This window comes from Mchenga conophoros, linkage group LG2 (assembly GCF_057382185.1).
Source record: "Mchenga conophoros isolate Kocher_MC1m ecotype Shallow Benthic linkage group LG2, M_conophoros_male_GT1.1, whole genome shotgun sequence".
Taxonomy (NCBI): Eukaryota; Metazoa; Chordata; class Actinopteri; order Cichliformes; family Cichlidae; genus Mchenga; species Mchenga conophoros.
In genome coordinates this window covers 13,748,593-13,772,079 of record NC_140527.1, presented here as the reverse complement: position 1 = coordinate 13,772,079, position 23,487 = coordinate 13,748,593, and the positions used below count along the sequence as shown (strand labels likewise).

Here is a 23,487-nt window from a genome sequence, read left to right as displayed (position 1 = left end):
CTTCATAGATACAGAGAAAACCCCAACAATCATATGACCCCCTATGAGCAAGCACTTTGGCGACAGTGGGAAGGAAAAACTCCCTTTTAACAGGAAGAAACCTCCGGCAGAACCAGGCTCAGGGAGGGGCGGCCATCTGCTGCGACCGGTTGGGGTGAGAGAAGGAAGACAGAATAAAGACATGCTGTGGAAGAGAGACAGAGGTTAATAACAGATATGATTCAATGCAGAGAGGTCTGTTAATACATAGTGAGTGAGAAAGGTGATTGGAAAGGAAAAACTCAATGCATCATGGGAATCCCCCGGCAGCCTACGTCTATTGCAGCACAACTAAGGCCCAACTATATGCTTTAGCAAAGAGGAAAGTTTTAAGCCTAATCTTAAAAGTAGAGATAGTGTCTGTCACCCGAATCCAAACTGGAAGCTGGTTCCACAGAAGAGGGGCCTGAAAACTGAAGGCTCTCCCTCCCATTCTACTTTTAAATACTCTAGGAACAACAAGTAGGCCTGCAGAGCGAGAGCGAAGCGCTCTAATAGGGTGATATGGTACTACAAGGTCATTAAGATAAGATGGGGCCTGATTATTTAAGACCTTGTATGTGAGGAGCAGGATTTTGAATTCAATTCTGGATTTAACAGGAAGCCAATGAAGGGAAGCCAAAACAGGAGAAATATGCTCTCTCTTTCTAGTCCCTCTCAGTACTCTTGCTGCAGCATTTTGGATTAGCTGAAGGCTTTTCAGTGAGTTTTTTGGACATCCTGATAATAATGAATTACAGTAGTCAAGCCTGGAAGTAATAAATGCATGAACTAGTTTTCCAGCGTCACTCTGAGACAGGATATTTCTAACTTTAGAGATGTTGCGCAAATGGAGGAAAGCAGTCTTACATATTTGTTTAATATGTGCGTTGAAGGACATATCCTGGTCAAAAATGACTCCAAGGTTCCTCACAGCGTTACTGGAGGCCAAGGTAATGCCATCCAGAGTAAGAATCTGGTTAGATACCATATTTCTAAGATTTTCAGGGCCAAGTACAATAACCTCAGTTTTATCTGAATTAAGAAGCAGAAAGTTAGCGGCCATCCAGGTCTTTATGTCTTTAAGACATTCCTGCAGTTTAACTAATTGGTGTGTGTTATCTGGCTTCATGGACAGATAGAGCTGGGTGTCACCTGCATAGCAGTGAAAATGTATGCTATGTCTTCTAATGATGCTGCCTGGGGGAAGCATGTATAGTGTAAACAGAATCAGTCCTAGCACTGAACCCTGTGGAACTCCATAATTAACCTTAGTGTGTGAAGAGGACTCTCCATTTACATGTACAAACTGGAGTCTATTAGATAGATATGATACAAACCACTGCAGCACAGTACCTGTAATACCTACAGCATGTTCTAATTGCTCTAATAGGATATTATGGTCGACAGTATCGAATGCTGCACTAAGGTCTAGCAGGACAAGCACAGAGATGAGTCCACTGTCAGAGGCCATAAGAAGATCATTTGTAACCTTCACTAAAGCTGTTTCTGTGCTGTGATGAGCTCTGAAACCTGACTGAAACTCTTCAAATAAACCATTCCTCTGCAGATGATCTGTTAGCTGTTTGACAACTACTCTTTCAAGGATTTTTGATATGAAAGGAAGGTTGGAGATTGGCCTATAATTAGCTAAGACTGCTGGGTCTAGAGATGGCTTTTTGAGTAAAGGTTTAACTACAGCCAACTTGAAGGCCTGTGGTACATAGCCGATTATTAGAGATAGGTTGATCATATTTAAGATCGAAGAATTAATTAATGGCAGGACTTCTTTGAGCAGTTTTGTAGGAATGGGGTCTAAAAGACACGTTGATGGTTTGGAGGAAGTAATTATTGAAGTTAACTCAGAAAGATCAATTGGAGAAAAAGAGTCTAACTTAACATCAATGGTACTAAGAGTAGCTGTAGATAATATTACATCTGTGGGATGATTATTGGTAATTTTTTCTCTAATGATAAAAATTTTATTTGTGAAGAAGTTCATGAAGTCATTACTAGTTAACGTTAAAGGGATGGTTGTTTGTAATAAAGATGTGAATAACAGACGTAAGAAATGTTTGTTTTTTTTCTATTCTCAAACTGCTCTCCCCTAGGAGCTCAGTCTGGGAGGAGTTCTTTTTTTCTCCTCCTCTTTCTTGCATGTAGAGCTCTGACTTTTTGTCAGCCTGGCTACAGTGCTGAAGAGAAACCTGGGGTTGTTCTTATTTTCTTCAATCTGTGATGAATAGTAAGATGTTCAGGCTTTGCGGAGGACTATTTCTCAAACTATTTCTCCAGGCTAAATCATGATCCTCTAAATTTGTGACACGCCATTTCCTCTCCAGCTTACGAGTCATCTGCTTTAAGATACGTGTTTGAGAATTATACCACGGAGTCAGGTACTTCTGATTTGAGATCTTAGTTTTCACAGGAGCTACAGTATCCAGAGTCGTACGTAGTGAGGAGGTGAAATTATTAACAAGATAATCGACCTCTGTTGGAGTAGCGTTCAGATAGCTACTCTGCTCTGTGTTGGTACAGGGCATCGAAGATGATAAGAAGATGCTTTGGACCAGAAAATGTTTCAGATTTTAGGACCACTTGAATCCAGATGAAGGCTGGCTGACTCCCAGCAGTATTCCTGGAAATGCAGTGGGCTAGATGAATCTTTGCCAGGCTGATTCTAGCCCCTGGACCTTATGTTTGACACCCCTGATCTACATGATGCGAGGGAGCGATGCTGACCTATTAAATAAATTTGGTGTCTTTGTCCTCAAGAAATTCCACATAAAACCTACAGAGGACAAATAGACCAGAAAAACAATAAAAAAGCACAAACAGATTCATTTATTCATCCATGTTTATGGGGGAAGCGATTATAGAGACAATCTCGAGCTCTCCTCTGCTGTCGTGTAGGATTAAACTGTGATTATTATTTTATTTTTTATTTTTTTACATGTCTGTCATTTTAGAAATTGATCGTCTACAAAACTCCACAAAGAAAACGTATTAAAAATGAAACGTTGATTTCATTCACTGGGATCTGTTCAAAGAACAAACCTAGAAGATTAAAATTTAGAGCAGGTACTTTATTACCTGCCAGCTCCTCTACCTGACACTTTAATAACCAGAGGGGTGCAGTGTTTTTAAGGTGGTACCAGAAAGCATGTCCAATGTCCAATATTCATCCAGTGACACTAATGGAGCCCAAACTCGGCTCAGTTTGAATAAATCACCTTTAAGTTGGTAAACAAAACCACCAGGAGACAGCTTCCTGTCAGTGTGCTCCTCTCTGCCTCCTGTCAGACCTCTGTCACCTTCACACCTGCTCGTTTGTTTCTGCAGCCGCCCTCCAGCTGACGTGCATTATACATCAGAGACGTGCCCTCTTGCCGCTTATCAAAACTTCCACTTCACGCCCTCCTCGCTCTGAGATCCAGAGCTGAGCAGCTGTGGAGTTGCCGTCCCGCTGCTGACACTGATCTCTGACTTCTCTGTGGAAGCCAGTCTTTAATTTGAGGCGGTCAGAGTGAAGCTGTGCTGCTTTTAGGAGTTGAGCAGATTCACCTTTTATCTAAATGATACATGACACGCATCATGTAAGAAAACAGGAAATCTGAGCGTGTCCAAAACCTGTCTGTTGAAAGAATCTTTCCAAGCACCAATCAACAAGAGCACATATTTCGATTTTACCCAGTAGAGCTGGCGGATCAGTGACTGGCCAGATAAATGAGACCATTAATGAGTGGTTATTTACAAAGGTTTGCATCCCTTGGCACAAAAATTGCAATCATCATCATCACCACCACCACTGATTCCGAGTCATTAAAACCCAGTGTGGTGTATCAGACAGCCTGATGTGCCAGAGCTGCACATTCATGAAACTCTGACAACTTTGTTTTAGTATTAATGTGACCAACACGTCTTTAATGACCCTGCATGAGCTTTAAAGGAATAATGGTGCCATTACTGATACCAGATTAAGTTCATATATTACAGTGTGGTATCATTACAGACCTTGAGTTCAGCTGGTTTGGATCGCGTTGGGTCAGTGTGTGTGTGTGTGTGCAGTCCCTCCATGATGTTTGGGACAAAGACACGTTTGTCTTTGAGGGAGCCCTCTGCTCACAGTGTGGAGGTTTCACTCAAACACACTGAGCAGACACAATTAAAACACACAGTCCTCACTTTAAAGTCAGTCACTCTCATACACAGTCCCCATCAGTCAGGCCATCCCAGTGTTTGGGATTCCTCAGGTGGGCTTTATTCATGCGCGGACTGTCATTGGCTCCCTGAATTTAAATCTGCAGCAGGACAAGAGAAACAAGAGCGTTTCTCCAAGCCAAAACAAGGGGGCTGAAATCAGTTGACTTAAATCCAACTGAGCATGAAACTTCAGTTTAATTCAATTTATTTCATTTATTTAGCATCAATTCACAGCAACAGTAACCTCAAGATGCTTTATATTTAAAGGTAAAGAACCCACAGTGATTCTGGTCACGGCAGATGGCCCCGCCCCTCCCTGAGCCTGGTTCTGCTGGAGGTTTCTTCCTGTTAAAAGGGAGTTTTTCCTTCCCACTGTCGCCAAAGTGCTTGCTCATAGGGTGTCATATGAGTGTTGGGTTTTTGTCTGTATGTATTATTGTAGGGTCTACCTTACAATATAAAGCACCTTGAGGCAACTGTTGTTGTGATTTGGTGCTGTATAAATAAAGTTGAATTGAATTAATCAGGTAGCCCCCTATGAGCAGCTTTAACAGAAAACAGACTCTGAATATACAAGCATGTCTGTCAGGGAGTTTTTAATGTTTTATTTGCTTATGCTTCAAAAGTTATGTTATACATATTTCACCAGACAGTTTTCTGTAGAAACAGGAAGCTGACCCTGTGACACTGACAAGAGACCAGCACAGAAATACATATCCGCAGAAGTTGACTTGCATTATATTATTCTTAGAAATTGACCTGCAACACACATACTCTGTGACACACACACACACACACAGCTTGCATGCAGACAGACATCAGGACCTGCGTAACAGGAAATGTGATTATATTTGCATATTGACGATGTAACCTATAAAAATAAACGAATACTTCAGTTCGGTGTGATTTGCTCTGAGCTTTTCACCTACACAAGTGTCTCATTGTTGTTTATTCACCTGACTGTTTGTTAACTGTAAATCTCTGACAATGTCTGTGCCCAGTTTCTGGTCCTGTTAGTAAAACAGTCATGTTGACGCAGATCCACTCACTGTGATTTAACAGCTCGTACTGCACACACACACACACACACACACACACACACACACACACACACACACACACACACACACACACACACACACACAGCCTAAACCTAACCATAACCTAACTGTAACCCTGACACTAAGCCACATTCTGAGCCTCAAAGATGCCTTCAAACTTGGGCATTTGGTCCCCATAAGGGCTGTTAGTCCCCACAAGTATAGTAAACGTCCAATTTTTGGACACACACACAGAGGATCATTTCTCAGCACCGTGCTGGGCGGAGTCTCGAGACATATAAGAGGTGCTCCCATCGACATGATTAGCATCGATTTCCTGTTGAAACCAGCTCGCCTGACACTTCATGAAGCTGGAGTGTATAGACTTCATCTGTCCCTGTGACTGAGGGATCCTGAGAACAAGCCCCTCCCTCCCTCCCTCCCAGGCACAGTTTCTATAACAGTGTGAAAAGTTGACCTTCAGACGCTCGGCTGTGGGTCTGCCACACTCGGGGTCCTTCATACTCGGCCTGACCTCAAGTCTATGCAGCTCTGCATGCTGCCGGGGGAACATCCTGCTTTCACTCACACTGGAGATCAAGAAGACAGTTTACAGGAAGGTTTTTTTTTTTTTAAAATATAAAGATGCTTAAAATGTTCCTTGAACATTTGATTAAAACATTTTATCACAAACATTATAACGATCATTAGAACTTTCTAAACAGTTTCTCCTTTTTAAGGCCTGAACATGATTCACTGAGATACAGAATTCAGTTAAGCTGTGTGATTAGACTCTGATGAGCCATCAAAGCAGAGCCACATCCTCAGGAGTGTAGACAGTTGTTGGAGGCTTGGATGGTTCTCTAGGGACCTGGAGGAGGTGGAGATGGGGAGGAGGTGGGCTGCATGAATAAGAATGACATCAGAGGAGTGAGATTAAAGTGAAAAGGGCAGTTGGTTTGGAGCAAAGAACAGAGCACCAGGCAGATGAGTGATCACATAGCTTCATTACTGAACACATGAGCTTCCGTCTGAGGTCCAGTTTGCCATCACTGTGGGAATGTTTCCTACTGGCTGGGGTGTCGGATACAGAGAGGAAGAACCAAAAGAAACCAAACTCAGTGTCTGACCCACGGGAACGGCTGCAATAAACTTCAGAACCAGGTCAAACTGAAAGTGCAATTCCCACCTGAGTGCAGGCTGCAGGCTGACTAACAGATGAGCAACGAGCCCAACGGCCCTGTGGCTTTAAAGATTTGCATGCAGGTGATTTCTGTCAGGTAAATATCCACTCCTGGAGTCTAGTCTGGAAAGAAACAGTGAACTTGTCAAAGTGCGGGCTCTGCTGCTGTTTAACTTACCAGTCATGTTATTTCTGTGACCACCTGTTGAAAAAGCTCCAGTTTGTTTGAAAATGGGGAACATAGTGTACACCTAACTTAGAAGCTTTCTCTGGAGCTTTCTGGATCTATCCTCAGATCCTGATGGGGAAAAAAACACAACCCCCCAAATCTGAAACGTGTAGGGATTAAAAACAAAGCTCAGGTGGAGCTCCTGTGGTCGTGCTGCAGACATTTAAATTGCTTCCAGGCGTGGATTCCTATACAAATCTGTAACTTTACACTGATGATATGTGTGCACTTGTGCAGTCCAGACCATATTGGCTGCCTCCTCTTTTATATTAAATACATTATATCCACCTTTTATATTATATCCAACTTGGTCCTTCTCCAAACACCAGTGAAAAAGTACAGCAGGAGATAAGGTCTAAATGATGACGTCAACTTTCCTCTTGCTAAGTAAATGCTGTGTTTTACAGTAAGAGCCATGCAGACAGGTTAATGGGAATAAAATAATTAAAGGACCTGCCATTTAAATCTGCTCTTTTCATTCAAAGGAGCAGATTTCTTCCATACTGACTTCTCTTCATCGGCTCCCTGAATTTAAATCATGCTTCTCACATACAAGGTCTTAAATAATCAGGCCCCATCTTATTTTAATGACCTTACAGTACCATATCACCCCATTAGAGCACTTACCTCTCACAGGTTACTTGTTGTTCCTAGAGCACTTAAAAGTAGAATGGAAGGCAGAGCCTTCAGTTTTCAGGCCCCTCTTCTGTGGAACCAGCTTCCAGTTTGGATTCGGGAGACAGACACGATCTCTACTTTTAAGATTAATTTCCTTTTTTGCTAAAGCATATAGTTAGGGCTGGACCAGGTGACCCCGAATCCTCCCTTAGACTCTCTTTTCTCTCTCCTCTGTGCTCTCAGGTGGCCGCAGCCCCTCCCTGAGCCCGTTGGAGGTCTCTGCTTTTTTCCAGGTGCTAACATCATTACCTGGAGTACATCATGTACCTGACATAGCCACATGCCATATTCCTGGATTCAACAGGATCAGAGGTTTTGATGGAAAGGTGCGACTGCTTTTTCAGACATATACAGGGACCCCGGCCCACCGTCCCATAATGAACCTTAGTGCGAGGTGTTCCTCTGGTGGCCACTGATGCTATGTGTGTTCTGACACCGGCCGTCTGAGCTACAGCAGCTCGTCTGTTGGGTCAGAGCACACGACCCAGCTTTTGCTGCTCCACCCACGACCCCGTCACCGGTTTACCGCCAATACTGACCCCTGCAGAAGAGGAACACTTCAGAAGAACTGCAGTTTTGTAGGAAATCCTCACACTCACGCATTTTTCCGACTTCTAACGTCAAGTTTTAGGACACATGGTTGACCTGCTCCCTTGTCTGCAGCTTAACGCGAAGCACTCTAATTGCAGGAATTTTGCGTGAGCAGTAGGTGGGGCAAAGAAATTCTGAAAGCACGATAAACACAACAAAGAAGTCTGACCTTTATTAAAATAAAAACAACCTGCAGCCGGGATTTCTTTGCAATTTTTAATACTTTTTCTCGAACGATTACACAGATCCTTGAGTCGAGTAACAGAAAGCAGAAGATCCAACTCCAACAACCTCGACAATGTTCAAAAACAGGTAAAGAGATTTTTGTTCAGAAAACCTTTAATCATTAATAGAATTAGTAGTATGACATATTTCAGTAAATATTTAGATATATACAGATACAGCAGAAACGGTACATTCTTTTTTTTTTCTCTTCAAATTGCTTCACATTTTTTTATACAAGCCAAAATATCTGCCATTTTATTTATATTCATGCAAAATATTGATTCTCAGATTAATGAAAAATAAAAAGGATTTGCTGAACTTTTTTTTTTTTTTCATTCTGCTCTGATGTGCACGTTCAGATTATAAGCGTCATAATGAGCATAATTGTAAGTTCGGCAAACGAAACAGGTGCACTTTGTGCCAATACACGAGAGAAGCAACTAAAGCAAAATTAAGGCCATTCCAACTTGTGCAAAGAAAGTAAATAAATAAATAATAAGAAGAAGAATCGTCATAATAATGTTTCCTTTAGTTCACAGCAGTTCGAGAGTCTCTGTTTTTTTCTCCTTCTGCCTCGGGGTCATCGGGTTGTATAGTACATACAATAAAATACAAGAGAATCAAACAAACCCTGCAAAAGCCCGTGAATCATTAATCATCGGCAAATCAAACCATGCTACTTTAAAATCCATAAACGTCTAAAAATGCATCCCGCTCTCTCATCCTTCTGTCAGTTTGCATCACATCGCGATGCAAAACCAACCCACAGTATCCCCCCCTCTGCCCCCCAAACCCACAGAGAACAATGATTAATACGACGGCATGAGGCCTGACAAAAAGCTCTACAACAACTATGACACGCACGAGACCCACGCCTGAGGGGAGGGCCGTAAATGCTGGGAAATGGTGGTTGAATGGATGCACGATATGCTTCTAGGTCCTCTTTTTTTGTTGCATATTCAACCCCCATATGGCACGAGAAGATGTGCATGTGTATGTAAAACAGGCGACTGATGTCCTTGTGTTTTTGGCACAGAAGATAAAAGGAGCCGTCCTAATCAGATTGAGCCGGCTGAGGTTTCCCACCTGGGTGCAGGCCGTGACCACAGAGGAGGCTTCACTGCAAACAGAGGCCATCAGAGGCGGTTTGCATCATACGTGTCGCTCAGAGGAGCTGCCAAGTCTACAAAATACGATTTTCCTGGCGAGCGTGCACGGATCTATAAGTTCATTTGCTGGGAAGAGCTGCACCTCAAGCTCTATTATAAAAGATATTTTAAAGTTTGTTGTGTGCCTCACCACGACTGAGCCAGGTGGACTAAAAGTCGAACACTTCCATTTAAGACAGCGTTGATTTGTCCCTGTACACAAATATAAAATATTCCTTTCAGCAGCACTAAACGGTTTACTTTTTAAGTACTGCACCTGCTTGACTAACCCGTGTAACTGAAAGAGTTTATTACCTGGAATTAGCTTTAAGGTGATTTCTGGAGAACTTTGGTCAAACCAAGAACGCTGTGTGAGAAGCATCGCAGCAGCCTTTGAAAGGCCCAGTGAGCTTGTTTTGCTTCGTTGCTCCCACATACATGAATAGCAGAGAAGTACAAGTGTGACTTTAGACCTGGGTGAGGTCTTCATTTAACATGCATATTTGTGGGTTTTCAGAAAAAACACCACCTTTTTACTTTCCCTGCTTGAACCGTCTGATCTGCTCTGAATCTGAATCCGTGCCCACATCTCTGAAGGTGTAACGATAAGGAGGGTGAGAGGGTGAAGGCGGGGATTCGACCGGAGCTCACGGAAACACAGCCGCGCATGTGGAAATAAAACGGCCTCTGTAAGTAACCGAAGCACCTCTGAGGTCCCAGCTTTGAGCAGTTTTCCTTTTCTGGGAATGATTCGGTGAATGAGATGCATAGTTTGGACTGAAGCAGATTTTATGGCACTTCCATTTTAAAGTCAGAACAGGCTGGGATCATGTGAGCAGAGGGAGAGGTGGAGCATAGCCCTTCGGATTGCTCGCAGTGTACTTTGAGACAAAGCGAATGATGTAAATTAAAATCTACATCAGATGTTCTGTAAAAGACACAAAACCCAAATTAGTTTTAAGGAATCCCTTTGCTGCGGATTCATGGATTAAACAGCAGGAGGAGAGAAATGAAGAAATCATCCAAATGAAAATATTGTTTTGTATTTCTGTCTCTGAGGATAAAAGGAATATGAAATTATAGCCTCTTAAATCATATTTTTTCTCACAATGCAGAGTTGGACAGCGAAATGTTTGTTTCAGTTAACAGTGGAGATGCACTTTGTGCCAATCTCCCCATGTCTGATATTTAGACCAAAACAAATAATCCATGTTTTATTGTCAGAGCGAGGAAGGTCTAGCTGGCTGGTTGACTTTCAGCTGGTGGCTCACTGATCAGAGGTTATCAGAGGAATAATCGGAAATATTCATCCGCTCTCTCTAAGACTCTTACAGTATGTCTGTGGACTGGGACAGAACCAGGAAACACAAACTATAATATATAATAGCTACATCGGGCTAATTTAACCAGCGCACAAGCTGGAATTTAATAAAATGTTTCTGACTGGGCAGTGCGGCTGAGCCAGGCCTCCCGGTGTCTCACAAAGAATCGTCGACGTGCTCCTTTGAGGTTTGGCTGCAAAGGCAGGTTTTTGTGTAAGAAGCAGAAAAAGATAGTGTGAGACTGATTAAATGTTTGCAAAAAAAAAGAACATTGCACATCACAGCCTGTCAGAGTTCTCACTGCACACACATCATCACTCTCCTCCTTCCACCTCCTTCCTTCAGATTTCTAGTTTAAAACATACACACATATATATTTATATATATTTTTCTCCATCTACTGATCCGTGTGCATTGGGCAGAAGTGCCTGGGCAGTTTGCAACACCTTTGTCTCCATTCTGACCAATAAGCATGAAAGACCTTTTTTCACTGTCTGCAGCGGGATGTGGATGAGGGTGCCAAGACGTGGGAAAAATCATATTTGCATATACTGATCATTGCATAGAGAAGCCTGGTGCAAAGTACAAGAAAAAAAAACGAAACAAATAAAATCATTAGTCACACTTATGAAGCCTCAAATGACGAATCCCCTCATCACAGCCTCTGCATGTGGATGGCGGCGTAGCTTTATGAGGTTTGCAGCTACAGTCGGTGCATACGAATGAGGCGGGAATACAGTTAATTAAGGTAACATATGTCCTCTCGGCTGGGGAGCGGGATGGGCGGCGTCACGTTAAGGCGGGGTCAAAGCAAGGAAGCACTACTGGAGATGTAAACGTATCTGTGTGTTGCTACGTCCTCGCTCGAGTAGTTCTCTGTCCGCTTTCACCAAAACAAAGCGAAATCTCAAAAACCCAGGAGCCTGCGAGGCGACATCAGCTGCTGACATCAGAGCGCACCTCCTTCCTGCGTGTCAGAGCGCCGCAGGAGCCACGTGTTGAGTCGGCACAGAAATTCATTAAGAAACAACCGAAAAAACAGAAATGAAGGACAGGCAGAGGAACACGCTGAGCACGGATAAATGAGATAGTTTGTCCCATGTCGTCCAGTCGTGTGATTGACAGGTCGGTTCAGTTTCACGGTGCTTGATGGCAGCGGGAGCAAGGGGGAGCTTTGAGGAGTGCTTGCAGTACACATTTGAAGCAAATCTCGATATACAGAAAGCGCGACCTTTGCATCGCTTTGTTCAATGGAAGCACCGATCGGCCCGCCTTCTTTTCTTTTCTTTTTTTTGGGTGAAAAATCCTTTAAATCCAGACGCCCACCTGTGGAAACAAACATCCTATTTTTTCCCAGTTATGATAACATATATGAGTATATTACACTGCTCTCGCACGACCCACCCGTCACATAGCATTATATCTGTCGTCACACAAAAAGCTAAAACACAACATTTCTTTTACAAGCCTCGCTTGTTCAGTCCGACTGCTCCCACACAGTTTTTGCTGGGATGCCTGCAAAAGTTGAACTTTTCGTTTCTTGAATATATTGCCACATTCATATATCATGCATTTTACTGCATTGCTATTGCACCGGTCCGGATTATTCAGGAGCTGGAAGGAGACGGGAACGGGGCAGGTTTCAGGGTAGGAGAGGAGATTAAAGGAAAAATAAAGCAATAATAAATATTTGAAATCGTGTCTGTAGCCGTCAGGTGGTGCCATGGTGAGCGACCGCCACAAAGAAAGTGACTTTCCTCGACCAAATGAAGGCGAAGGAAGAGGAAGAGGAGAGAACGCTCGGTGGAAAAAGGGGCAACAGATCTTGTACCGAAGTCAGCGCTCTGTTTCCTTTTCTCTGTCTTCTCCTCTTCGCACCGTTCTCCTCCTCGTCCTCCTCCTCAGCTCTCCACTACTGCTTGTGGATGTCCTCGCTGCGGATGATCTTGTAAATGATCCAGTAGAAAATGTTAAAAATGAGGAAGACGAGTGGGAAGGCCACGCGGGACACCGTGTCGATGCGCTTGGCCCGACTAATGAACAGCTTCTTCATCTCCTCGATGCTCTTTTCGGGTGCGGCCGAGGTCGGGGCATTGTTGTTGTTGCCTTTGATGGCCATGCCGTCCTTAGCCTGCAGGCAAGCGGGGCCCATGCCGTAACCGGGGAAACTGAAGCGGCCCTCGCCCGTCTCATCCTCCTGCAACACAGGCCAAGACTCAGGCTGTTAGGAACCAGAGAAAGACGTTACTGTTGAGAGGTGTGTGTGAGTGAATTTCAGAGATGTGCAGTCATGCAAAACAAATAACTGATGACGTGGAGTGAAAATGAAAAGCGAGGAAGTGAAGTACTTTATCACATGACCGTGTGTCTGAATAAACCAGAAATTTAAGGTGGAATTAGCGTCTCATTCTCAGCTGACTGTCTTAATTAAAATAAAGAGGAAAAGAAGAATATGTGTATATATATATATATATGTATGTATATATATATATATATATGTATATATATATAATGTATGTAGAGAGAGAGAGAATATAGAATATTTGATTCATCTTTGTGCAATTCCATCCTGTTAAGAACAGCGAAAACTACCCCTGGTTTGACCCCTGAATGTTCCCTTCATGCTAATCTTCTTGCACGCCCTTGGACAGAGATGGGCAGTAACGCGTTACTGTAATCCGATTACTTTTTTCAAGTAACGAGTAAAGTAAGGAATTACTATTGCAAAAACGGTAATTAGATTACCTTTACTTTCCCGTAGGAACGCTGCGTTACTGTGTTACTAAAACCGTGATTTTTTTGCGAGAACGTCTCATGACAGTGACGTAAGCGAGTGCGACGTTCGTGACAACAGCTGTGTGCAGATTAACAATGGATCACATATCGACTGTGGGAGAGAGTATGAGCGTGCAGCGTTTAAAGTGTGGAAGTACTGACCTTACTTTGAGTTTGATTCCATAAAAAGTGACAAAAACATTAGCGTCCATCGTGCGTGGGAAGAAAACTTCTTTTTACAGCAAAAAACCCCCCTTAAACTTCCAAGCAAACACCGAGTGCGCTACGACGTAATGGGAAACTCACAGAGAAACTCGCGGATTCTTCCACTGACCGCTGCGGCACACCTGCACCAGGGTAAACCTCCGCCTACCCTACTCCTGCTTTACAGGTGAAAATAGAGCAACAGGACCGCTAGTCTTTGACTTTATTTATGTTCTGCTGTGTTTTACTTGCATCTATTTGAAAGACTGAGTGCAAACACAAAATATATATATTTTATGTGCTGGAATGTGCAGAAAATAGGTTTAAATGTTAAACTAATTTCTTCCAGTCAGAGAATGTTGCAGATAATTTAATTTTTGCTTGATGCATAAAGTTAAAAGATTAAAACTAATAAAACAAGTTTTAAAAAGAAACTTTTCCATTTGATTACATTTTGTATGATGGATTATGCAGAAAAAGTAGAATTGGGCTGAAAGATCTAAATCGTGTTTTTAAAAAGTAACTAAGTAACTAAGTAATTAATTACTTTTGAAAATAAGTAATCAGTAAAGTAATGGGATTACTTTTTGGGGGAAGTAATCAGTAATTAGTTACTGATTACTTTTTTCAAGTAACTTGACCAACACTGCCCTTGGACCACTGCTCTCTAGTTTTAAATAACTCCGTGCAGTTCCCATTTTGACCTCTTACATTTTGTCATGACCTCAAACGTGCAGACAGTAAATGGACCCAATACTGTGTTCATCAGAAATGAATATCTGAAAATGGCCCTTTGACTTCATCTGTGTGACCAGAATGAAAGTCAAGTTGAAGGGCCAGCATTTTGGGCAAAGAGCAAAGAGGCATTCGGGGACTTCAGGGAGAAATCTAAAATCAGCAGCAGTGCTAAAAGTGGTCCAAGCAGAAATGAGAAGATGACTTTGAGAGGGAAGTCGTAAAAAAAACCCAAACCTTGGGCAACTGATGAGAGTTTTGCTCCAGTTTGGATCATCTGACCTCAGTTAAAAAACAGTCCCATCATTCTTAAACTTTCTCGCATGGAAAAATTGTTTCTTTTATATGATTTATATGATCCTTTCATCAGTCAGAAGAAAACGCTTGTAACAAACCAGTCTCAAAGGCCACCACAATCATCTCTTTCATAGATAGGCAGCCTGGATTTGCTTTTTTAACCATAATAAATCTGACTGATATTTCTTGGTCGGGCAGCAGGTTTGACTGATTGTAGGCAGGCACAACTTTAACATCATGACACGTTTGATTGGTGTGTCCATCTTTGATGGCATTAAATAGAAATGTGTTAAACTTTATTAATATGAGCAATGAATACAGAAGTATCATATATATATATATATCTAATGAACAGCAGTGTGTTTGAGAAACATTGTGTCTTCTATTCAAGTTCCCATCAGGTATTTGGAAAAAGAAGATGCAATTTTAAGAGCTGCACCACTAAATCATGATATTTCCTGTGTTGCTATTCCAGTGGTTGGTTGTGACTCATCGATTGTTATTTCGACTGAATGGCCCAGCGGCGCTGTGCAGGGGGGACGAACCCCAAAGCTCGCTGCCGATCACACTCGCTCAGCCTAGATGCAGAAGTCATCGATAGGAGCTGACGTCGGACGCCACGTACGCTCATCTCAGTCGCCAAGGGGAGCGGGAGGATGCGGCCGAATGGATTTGGATTGATTGACGTGCGCCGTGCTCAAGGTTACGGCGCGTGCACGGCACTTTCACCCGAGCGCGGCGAGATATTGAAAATCCTATCGCCCCACTCACCCTGCCTTTTCATTACAGGAGACACAATGACTTCCTTATCTGGTTCAGGGACTCGAACACAAAGGTCTACATGGGCTGAGAGACGGCGAGGGCGTGTGGGGAAACTAAACGAGGAAAATAAACAGCGCAGAATGTCCTTCAAACTTAAAACAACACCCGTGAAATTAAAAATTAGCTTCAATGATAAGGAGTCGTCTTTGTTTGGCTTCAGAGTTTTTGATAAAAGCCGAGGTTGTAAAGTTCACGCTTGAATGCCATTTGTTTGTTTGTTCCCGCAGGCCACGGTGGGAGTTTGTGTGGCAGCTTATCAGCAGGGAATCTTTCCAGTTCATTTTGGCTGAAAAGGAAAAGAAAAAGAGCATTTTATGATCGGAAAACAAGCAGGAGCAAAATCGAAAGCAGGAGGAGGAACTGTTGGCAGCAGAAGGACCAAAGTGACGCAAAACCTCTGCAGCAGCAACAAATCAAGCTGCCAACCAAACAGACGCCTCAGTTCTCTTCAGTTAGACCAGCCTCCGGTTTCTAGCAGGGGGAAGGAGCTAAAAAAGAGTCAATAATGAGCCTGTTTGTCTTGATATCATCAATAACACAGAGAAAAGGGTTAAAAATGCTCCAAAAATCCGATCAAATAAAGCAGCGCAGCCGGGTGAGGGAGATGTACTGAGAGTGTGTGTGAGTGTGTGTGCGTGAGTGTTAGACCACCAGGTAACGATCCATTTTTAGTGCCTCATGTCCCCGTTCTGTCCTTGCATGCACTTCAAGCCATCTATTACTGTTAATACATGTACACACACACACATGTGCACGCACACACACTCACACACGCCCGTGCGCGCTAGATGTCGATGCATTAGCTGTGATGCTAGCCGACCTCTGCCTGTCCTTCAGTGACGCTGCTAAACTATTACAGATGCTCTGCTTTATTCTGCCTGCCATGTGATTAATGTGGAGGGCGGAGGAACGTGAGGAGGAGACACAATGAGAGGAACGGCAGAGGGAGAAAGAAAAGGTGGAGTAATGACGAAAAGAAAGGAAGTCAGAGAAGGAGAACAATAAGGGACAAGGGGGGAAGACCTGCAGCCTGCAGACTTGGCGAAAAGAACTCACAAGGTTCCTGAAGGAACCCATCGAAGAACGCCTCCGCATGGACCAGGTGATTCATTACATTTATGCCTAATTATAAAAATGCCCTCCATTAACACACAAGCTCTGGGCCCGCGCAGTCCACGGATGGATGGATGGGCGGAGGAGAATTAAGGTTTGCCCTTTGGATTCTACAAAGGAGCCTCAAAGGATCCAGCTCATCTAATGTCTCTTCTCTGATACGGCCCAAAAATCGAATCCTAACATATTTACACACATACGAAATCTGGAAAGTTATGGACCGTGAGATGTTTGGTCTCTGCACCGCCACAAGTGCAGACTCTGCTTTAATCCCAGGGGGGCAAAAACAAATATGACATTGACCGTTAAAGCCAGTTCAAGGGTGGTCTTCTCTTCATAAATGAAGCAGATAACAAGTCTGCTCCAAACTCGGTGTAGTACCTACTCCAACTGTGGCAATTACATTTGCAAGCTGTTTGTGTAAACAAGTGCAAAGGAGCTCTCGGTGCAAGTGCATCCCTAACTTAATGTCCACCACTTCAGGTCAGGGTTAATATTTTAGCCTCATGCTAAACAAGGGAACACTAGGAGTGGCCTAACCATACTCCCGAGGCCAGCGTGGTGATAAAAATATAATCCTAATCAGGATGATCACTGGATCCTTTCTACGGCAAACCAATCATTGGCCAATGAGGCCATATTAGATTTTTTAAATACATCGAAAGACGTCAGACCAGCTCTGCAACTAAAACTAACATCAGCCTTTAAACGAACCACATGAAGAACATATTACAGAGAAAGCCGAGAAGGTCTCCCACGTGGAGGCAGCGTGATGTATGGCTTCCAGTGTGCCCGTGGTTTTTGTTGGATGACAGAAGCAGTGTAACAACACTCGCTGCTCAGGTTCCTGCGGGAAGTTTCGTTTTTGGGGAACTCTCCACAAAGTGTTAAGGATGAACACTTTCTGTATGATTTATGTTCCTGAAATCAGGGACTACATGGTAATTTCCTAGTGAATATTCTTTGTTCACCGCCTTGAACCGAAGCTGAGAGTCGGCACTCAGAGCTGGCTGAAGGTTCCCAGATTTGTATTGGTACTGGTGACAGAGAAGCTTGTGTGATTTTCTCAGCATCATCTTGTCCTTTTGTCACGTGAAATTTTATCATAATAACTGGACTCGTCTTTAATCTGTACCTGGTAGATGAACACTTTGCTGGATGAAACAGACGGGATAGTCGAGCAGAACAGAAACAATAGACAAGACTAGGGTCAGATAGAAAACAAGTACAGTTAAAGTTAAAGAAAATATGAAAGACGGTAAAAGGGAATGAAATAATGTTGAAAAGTAGAATGCTCAGAAAGAAGCTGGGGCAGCGCAGGCGAGGGAAGACGCTAAAAGAGGAGTGGAAAAAAGAGGAAGAGGACCTCTTAGCTCACTCATCCATCACACTTTCATCTCTGGATTGAAGCGTTTCTATCTCCGCCTCAGCTGATGTGAGTAATCGAGCAGATTAGCAGGAAGCTGAAAGCGAGCTGCATCAGGCCTGCCATCCTCCATGTCTCCTCTGCTAACATTACCCTTGGATACTTGTTTTAGAGACCTGCATTTACATAAAACAGGATTCAGAGAGGTGTCAGCCCCAACTAACGCCAGCATCAGTCTCTGCTGAAAGAGGCTGGAGGAGGAATTTCTTGGCTTGCGTTTCGCTTTATGATTTCCCCCCTAAGCAATTCCAGCCAAGCACCGGGGAAGGAAATATATTATACATTTGCCTCAGCCGATCCATTTTCCGGTGGATCCATCTTAAACCGCCCTTCACTTCCTCTCCCTGTCTCCCTTCTGCCTCTCGCCTCGATTACGGCCATTTGAGGCTTTTTAGGACATTTCAGCATCAATATGTCAGTGCTGAGTGCATTCTGGTGTGCTGACAGGAATATCCAAGTAATGTGAACTTTTCCATTCGTATCTATGGTATTTTGTGCCTTTAATTCACCCCAACTTAGTTTGTTATAAGCAGCAGGTTGAGACTGATATCCGGCTATGACAGAGTACACTTCACACCTGGAAATACATCCAGGATCCGTCTCCTGTCTGGCCACTTGTGATTGGATTCTGCATTGCAGCATAGATTTGATTTTATCTGTGAAATAACTGCGCTCGGGCACGGGAACATATTTGTCATCCCGAGAAGGTTAGCGTGGCTGTTTGTCGAAGATGCTGCTGTGCACCACTTTTATAGTTTTGTGTGGCAGAAGGAAGCACGGCAGCTGCAGGGGAGGTTTTTGATGCTTCAAATGCATTCCTGAGTTTCTTCTTCATGTCATTCAGTTTGTGGTAACGTGGGTCCGTTACGTCAGCACACACAGCTCCAAGGCTGCTTTGGCACTTTTCATATTTATATAAAAATATATATATGTGGGCTCCAAAATATTTTTCATCATTTCATTTGTGGCCTGAGTCATCCAGTCAGAAATTAGCTCTGGACGTGATCTGGCTGTTCTGGATTATCTAAACTATTTTGGTGCTTATTTGGACTTTTCCTGCTCTCTCCCACGTTTCCTTGCCTTTGTCTTGTTTCCACTTCCTGATTTATTGTTTCATGTTTTCGTCTTCCCTCCTGATCGTTTCCACCTGTGTCTGCCTGCCCTCATTAGTCTCACCTGTTTCTCCTTTGCTCTGTGTGCAGGTATAGGCTGTGTCTCAATTCGTAGGCCACATCCTCCTGAGGCCACATTTGAAGGCCGATTACATCACAGCGATGCAACAAAGGCTGTCCCAATTCGAAGGCTGCTCCAAATGCGCCCGACAAATGCGTCCTTCATTTCCCCAAATTTGAGGATAGGTCAGGTGTATCCTTCGTGGCGCAACCTATCCCCGATTTAATAGCGCGGCCCACCCAATTCCAGTTTCCAATAATGGCGGCAGCTACTTAGTTGTAATATTACTCTTATTACTCTTTGCTATACTGTATTCATTAAACTAGTATTTATAATATCTTTATAATAATATAAATACTTTTCAAATGCATCAATGGCGGAGGAGGACGACTAAAGAGCTTGAAATATTACTCTTTCTGTGTCACAAAATAAACTTTTAACATATTTTCAGGCGAGAATGCAGCTGTGTCAACTTCAAATATCTGCTCGGTTTATCAAGACATCACATAATTGCAAGAGTGCTCTGATGTCTGTTACCCACCAGCTCGATAGCTGACCGGGTAGTCAAGGCTCACTAGAGTTGGTGAGAACACTGGAGCACATCATTTTCAGACCCCGCACGGACTTTCGCTACTCAAGTTAAGCATGATATATAAGTCACTTAGATAACTTAAAAATGTTATTGTTTGGCTTTTTTCAGTGTTTTATTTGTTCCTGAGTAAATCATTTTGGCTGTGATTAAAGTTATAGTTTTCACACAGCTGAATAAACGTCAAACAGAAAACTGATTAAACAGGAGTGTGAGATGGTAGAGAATTTACTCCAGTGTCGTGTTATATTTTAGATAGCAAAGAGCAGACGGCTGAGTTTATTAAACTCCACCAAGACAGCGGTGACGCAAATCTGAAGGCTGGACTGTCCCATTTCACAGACATCAAACCTGCGAGGTGTTATCAGGTGTGGGTGTGGCAACTGCACTTTTAAAAAACTAGTTGCTGTTTTCAATTATTTTGACTCCTCACGCTGCACTGCATGATGGATCTGCAGTGTGACTAAACAGCAGCTCCTTAACTTGAATCTGAGGAATGTAAAGTCGTGGGAGCTGCCTCTGAGTAGAACACATGGCAGTTAACAGTTGCAGTTGGTTCAGGAGTTTTTTGTCAAATAATCAATAATCGAGTCTTTGCATTTCCAGTTTGATCCTGGGCTGGAATTCATCATGTACAACCCTTTGAATGTCCGAGAAAAAAAACAGGAAGCTGCTGCTTGCTGCGCTCCTGATGAACGATACTGATGACGATTTAGAAGCTGTTGCTTGGTCTCGTTCTTTACCTGTGACTCATCACAGTACAAGTACAAGGAACCAAGCTTTATATGAAACTGAATGATCGCACGTCACAGCCTACCCTTTAGCCATTTCACCTCAACTTGAAATTCCAAGTTCTTTTCTCAGTTTCAAGTCATTTTCCCATTCAGGTGGCGGAAATGAGCTTCCCAGTTTTATTATTAAAATCTGTCACAGATGGGAGAAACTGTGAGACCTTCTTGTTCAACAATCATCTGCAGCTCTGATTAGCCACATTCTCTCCCACGACGCCCACATCAGCCATCTTAAACATGTTATTTTCAGTTGCCGTAGTTACAGGTGCAAATGTGTGTATTTGTGCCAATGAGATATCGAAACAGGAGTTGTGTGAGCATGGGTGTTCAGAACATTTAAATTGCAGTTGTTCATTCATCTTCAGCAGTGCAGAGAGTACACTCGTGAGCTACTGACACTCAGTCATTAAGTTAATTCATATTAATACCTGTGTCCTTGTGCATACTTATAAGTGAAGTTTCAGAGCAGAAAAGTAAAACTTTATGTGAATCATTAATAATTTCCAACTGCATTCTGTAAGCGAGTCATTTACCATACCAACACTTGAGACCATTTTCATTAAAAAAGAGCCACAGACGTTTTTCTACTTCAGTCTGAGACTTTAAGAGAACAGAGATTAGACTCTGGAGACACTACTAACTGTAATTCTGTTAAATGAGCTTTGTATAATGATGTTACAGATGTTACATGGGCTGGACAGATCGTGTTTGTGGTCAGCTCCCAAATTAAACACAGCTGCTAGCTGCTACCTTAATGATAGCTTCACAAGCGGCAATATCAGTAACTGCTAATAGCTAAACGGCTAACCTTAACATTTATGATAACTGTTAAATAATTTGGTCCTGTTATTTCACGAAATTCCTCATAAAGACCAGGGTGTCTGTCTGTCACTAGCAGCTGATCTGTTTAGCTGCTAGTGGGGGGAGGGTTAGGGAACAGGCTTGCTGTCTACAACCTGCCAACATGGATGAATCCTGGATTTGGGCACAGAAAATATCTCCATGAAAAACACAGGTAAAAAAACTGCAACCAAATATATCAGAGATTGTGATTCTGACCCAGGAGGAGGAGTCACAGTGTCAAAGGTAGGGAAAAACCAGTCCTTCATATGCTCGTTATGGTGACATGAGCCTGGAAGTTTACCCAGAATGCCCTTGCTGAAATTTCCTGCAGCGAATCATCAGACAGATTTCTGGTTTCTGCTCCTCTACATTACATGAAACTGCTACAGTTCTTCAGACTGACAGATCTGTCACACTGATGCTCTAATGAGGCAAATTAAAAAGTCCTAATTTGAACCCCTAGCTGGTTGTTAAGTGATGACGTATGAACCCTGCTTCCAGGTCTAAACTACTCTGCATTTATTAAGGATGATGTGTTTTAACATGATTTAATGCTTTATATCTTGTTCTATTTAATCTGAACAAGCCCCTAAAAAAAGCCGGTGATCACTGTCGGCCTTTCTCGGTTTTTATTATCACTATCATCATCTTAAAGCTCAGTTTTTAAAACCTTACAATGTAACTACAGCCCAGCCCAGCCCATGCAGCATTATATTAATGACTAACCTCGTATTGTGGATGGATTATCTCAGTTGTTCTCCTGACTGAAGTTTGGTCCGTTTACAGTATCCTGCCATGCAATTGCATTTGTCCCTAACCATCAGGAACCCTCACGTTAACTTTTATCGAGTAGAAAAAAGTTAGCAAAAAAAGTTAGCTTCACTGTGTTTATATTATGCTAACTATAGCTGTGTAGCTAGCCCCCACGTAGCACATCATTATATACCAGCTAGCCCAACTTTAGTAACGCTGCAAATGTCACTGCTGTTTAGTTTTCTGTCTTCATTTACATCTCAAGTGAAAGCAGAGCTGTACGTTTTAATTTTTTCAGAAGGCCGTACGAGGAAAGTTTATGGATGTTCCTGATGATGTTTTGTAAAACTTTGGCAGTGATGATATTGGAGTGCCCTGTGTGACCTGGAATGATGAACCACACGATCTGCTGCTCTCTTCCTGTATCTCCTCTCTTTGCATTTCAACCGTGTGTGACATAAATATCTTTCGGGGAAGTCGCGTCACCTTTTCACTCAATCTGAGGTTTGCATTTTGGTGTCAGTTAGTGTTCATGCTGGTATTAGCTTTTAATGCAGGTGAGGACAGTTTCTGAAGCTGAAGGTTGACCGTCCACAGAAATGGTAAAAATGTTTTCTGTGTTATTTTGAGCTTGAGACATCGTGGTGGTCCATGAGCTCACACATTTATTGTCATCTACATATGAGGTTCTTATCTGTGCGATTGGCTGATTTCCATTTTATTACATGTTTAATCAGGATTACATGTCCTTGTTCTGGTTTCATTCCTTTTACAGGCTGGGTTTTTTGGTAGAAACCAGTTCAGGAGGAGCTCACAGTAGATAGTACAGTGTACGGGATGGCCTCTTGGCCAAGAGGTCATCCTTTTATTCTTGAGAAAACATGGAGAGCCTCATGCAAATTCATGTCTGACTAATCCCGAGGCTTTCAGCACTACAATAAGGGCGAGAGGTCGGCACATTTCCCTGTCCGGCAGATAAATATGGATATTTAAATAAAAATTTGCATGATGTTGTAGTGTGATCAGTACAAATCTGTACTTGTACTGAGCAGCTTGATGAAAACAGGGGCTATAAGCACTTTCAATCACTACTTTGCTTGATTTTCCTGATCGGGACTCAGGAAAAATGCCGAATGCCACTCAACAGCCGGCCTGTCAATCCAGAGGTTCAGCCGCCATGTATGGCTCATCGCTCACACCGCGCTTCTTTGGGCCTCCTAATCCCCGAGCTCTCTTATCTGCCTTTGTTCTCAGAGCTGGCGAACAGCCTGTGAGATCAAGGCATTTAGAGAAACCAGCATGTCGACACCCCCCCCCCCCCCCCCCCAC

The 23,487-nt window shown here is 42.9% G+C and overlaps 1 protein-coding gene across 4 annotated transcripts in view; it reads right to left on the bottom strand.

The window, feature by feature from the left end:
• Positions 1-8,144: 8,144 nt before the first annotated feature.
• Positions 8,145-23,487, bottom strand: part of glra1 (glycine receptor, alpha 1) — a 121,437-nt gene continuing 106,094 nt past the window's right edge. For 2 of the 4 annotated variants that reach the window (XM_085286742.1, XM_085286726.1), the window contains one exon: positions 8,145-12,858. In XM_085286742.1, coding sequence (XP_085142868.1) covers positions 12,550-12,858 — 309 coding nt within the window. In that variant the 3' untranslated portion in view covers positions 8,145-12,549. The remainder of the gene's footprint in view (positions 12,859-23,487) is intronic. The other 2 variants (XM_085286750.1, XM_085286734.1) reach the window with 1 other exon arrangement.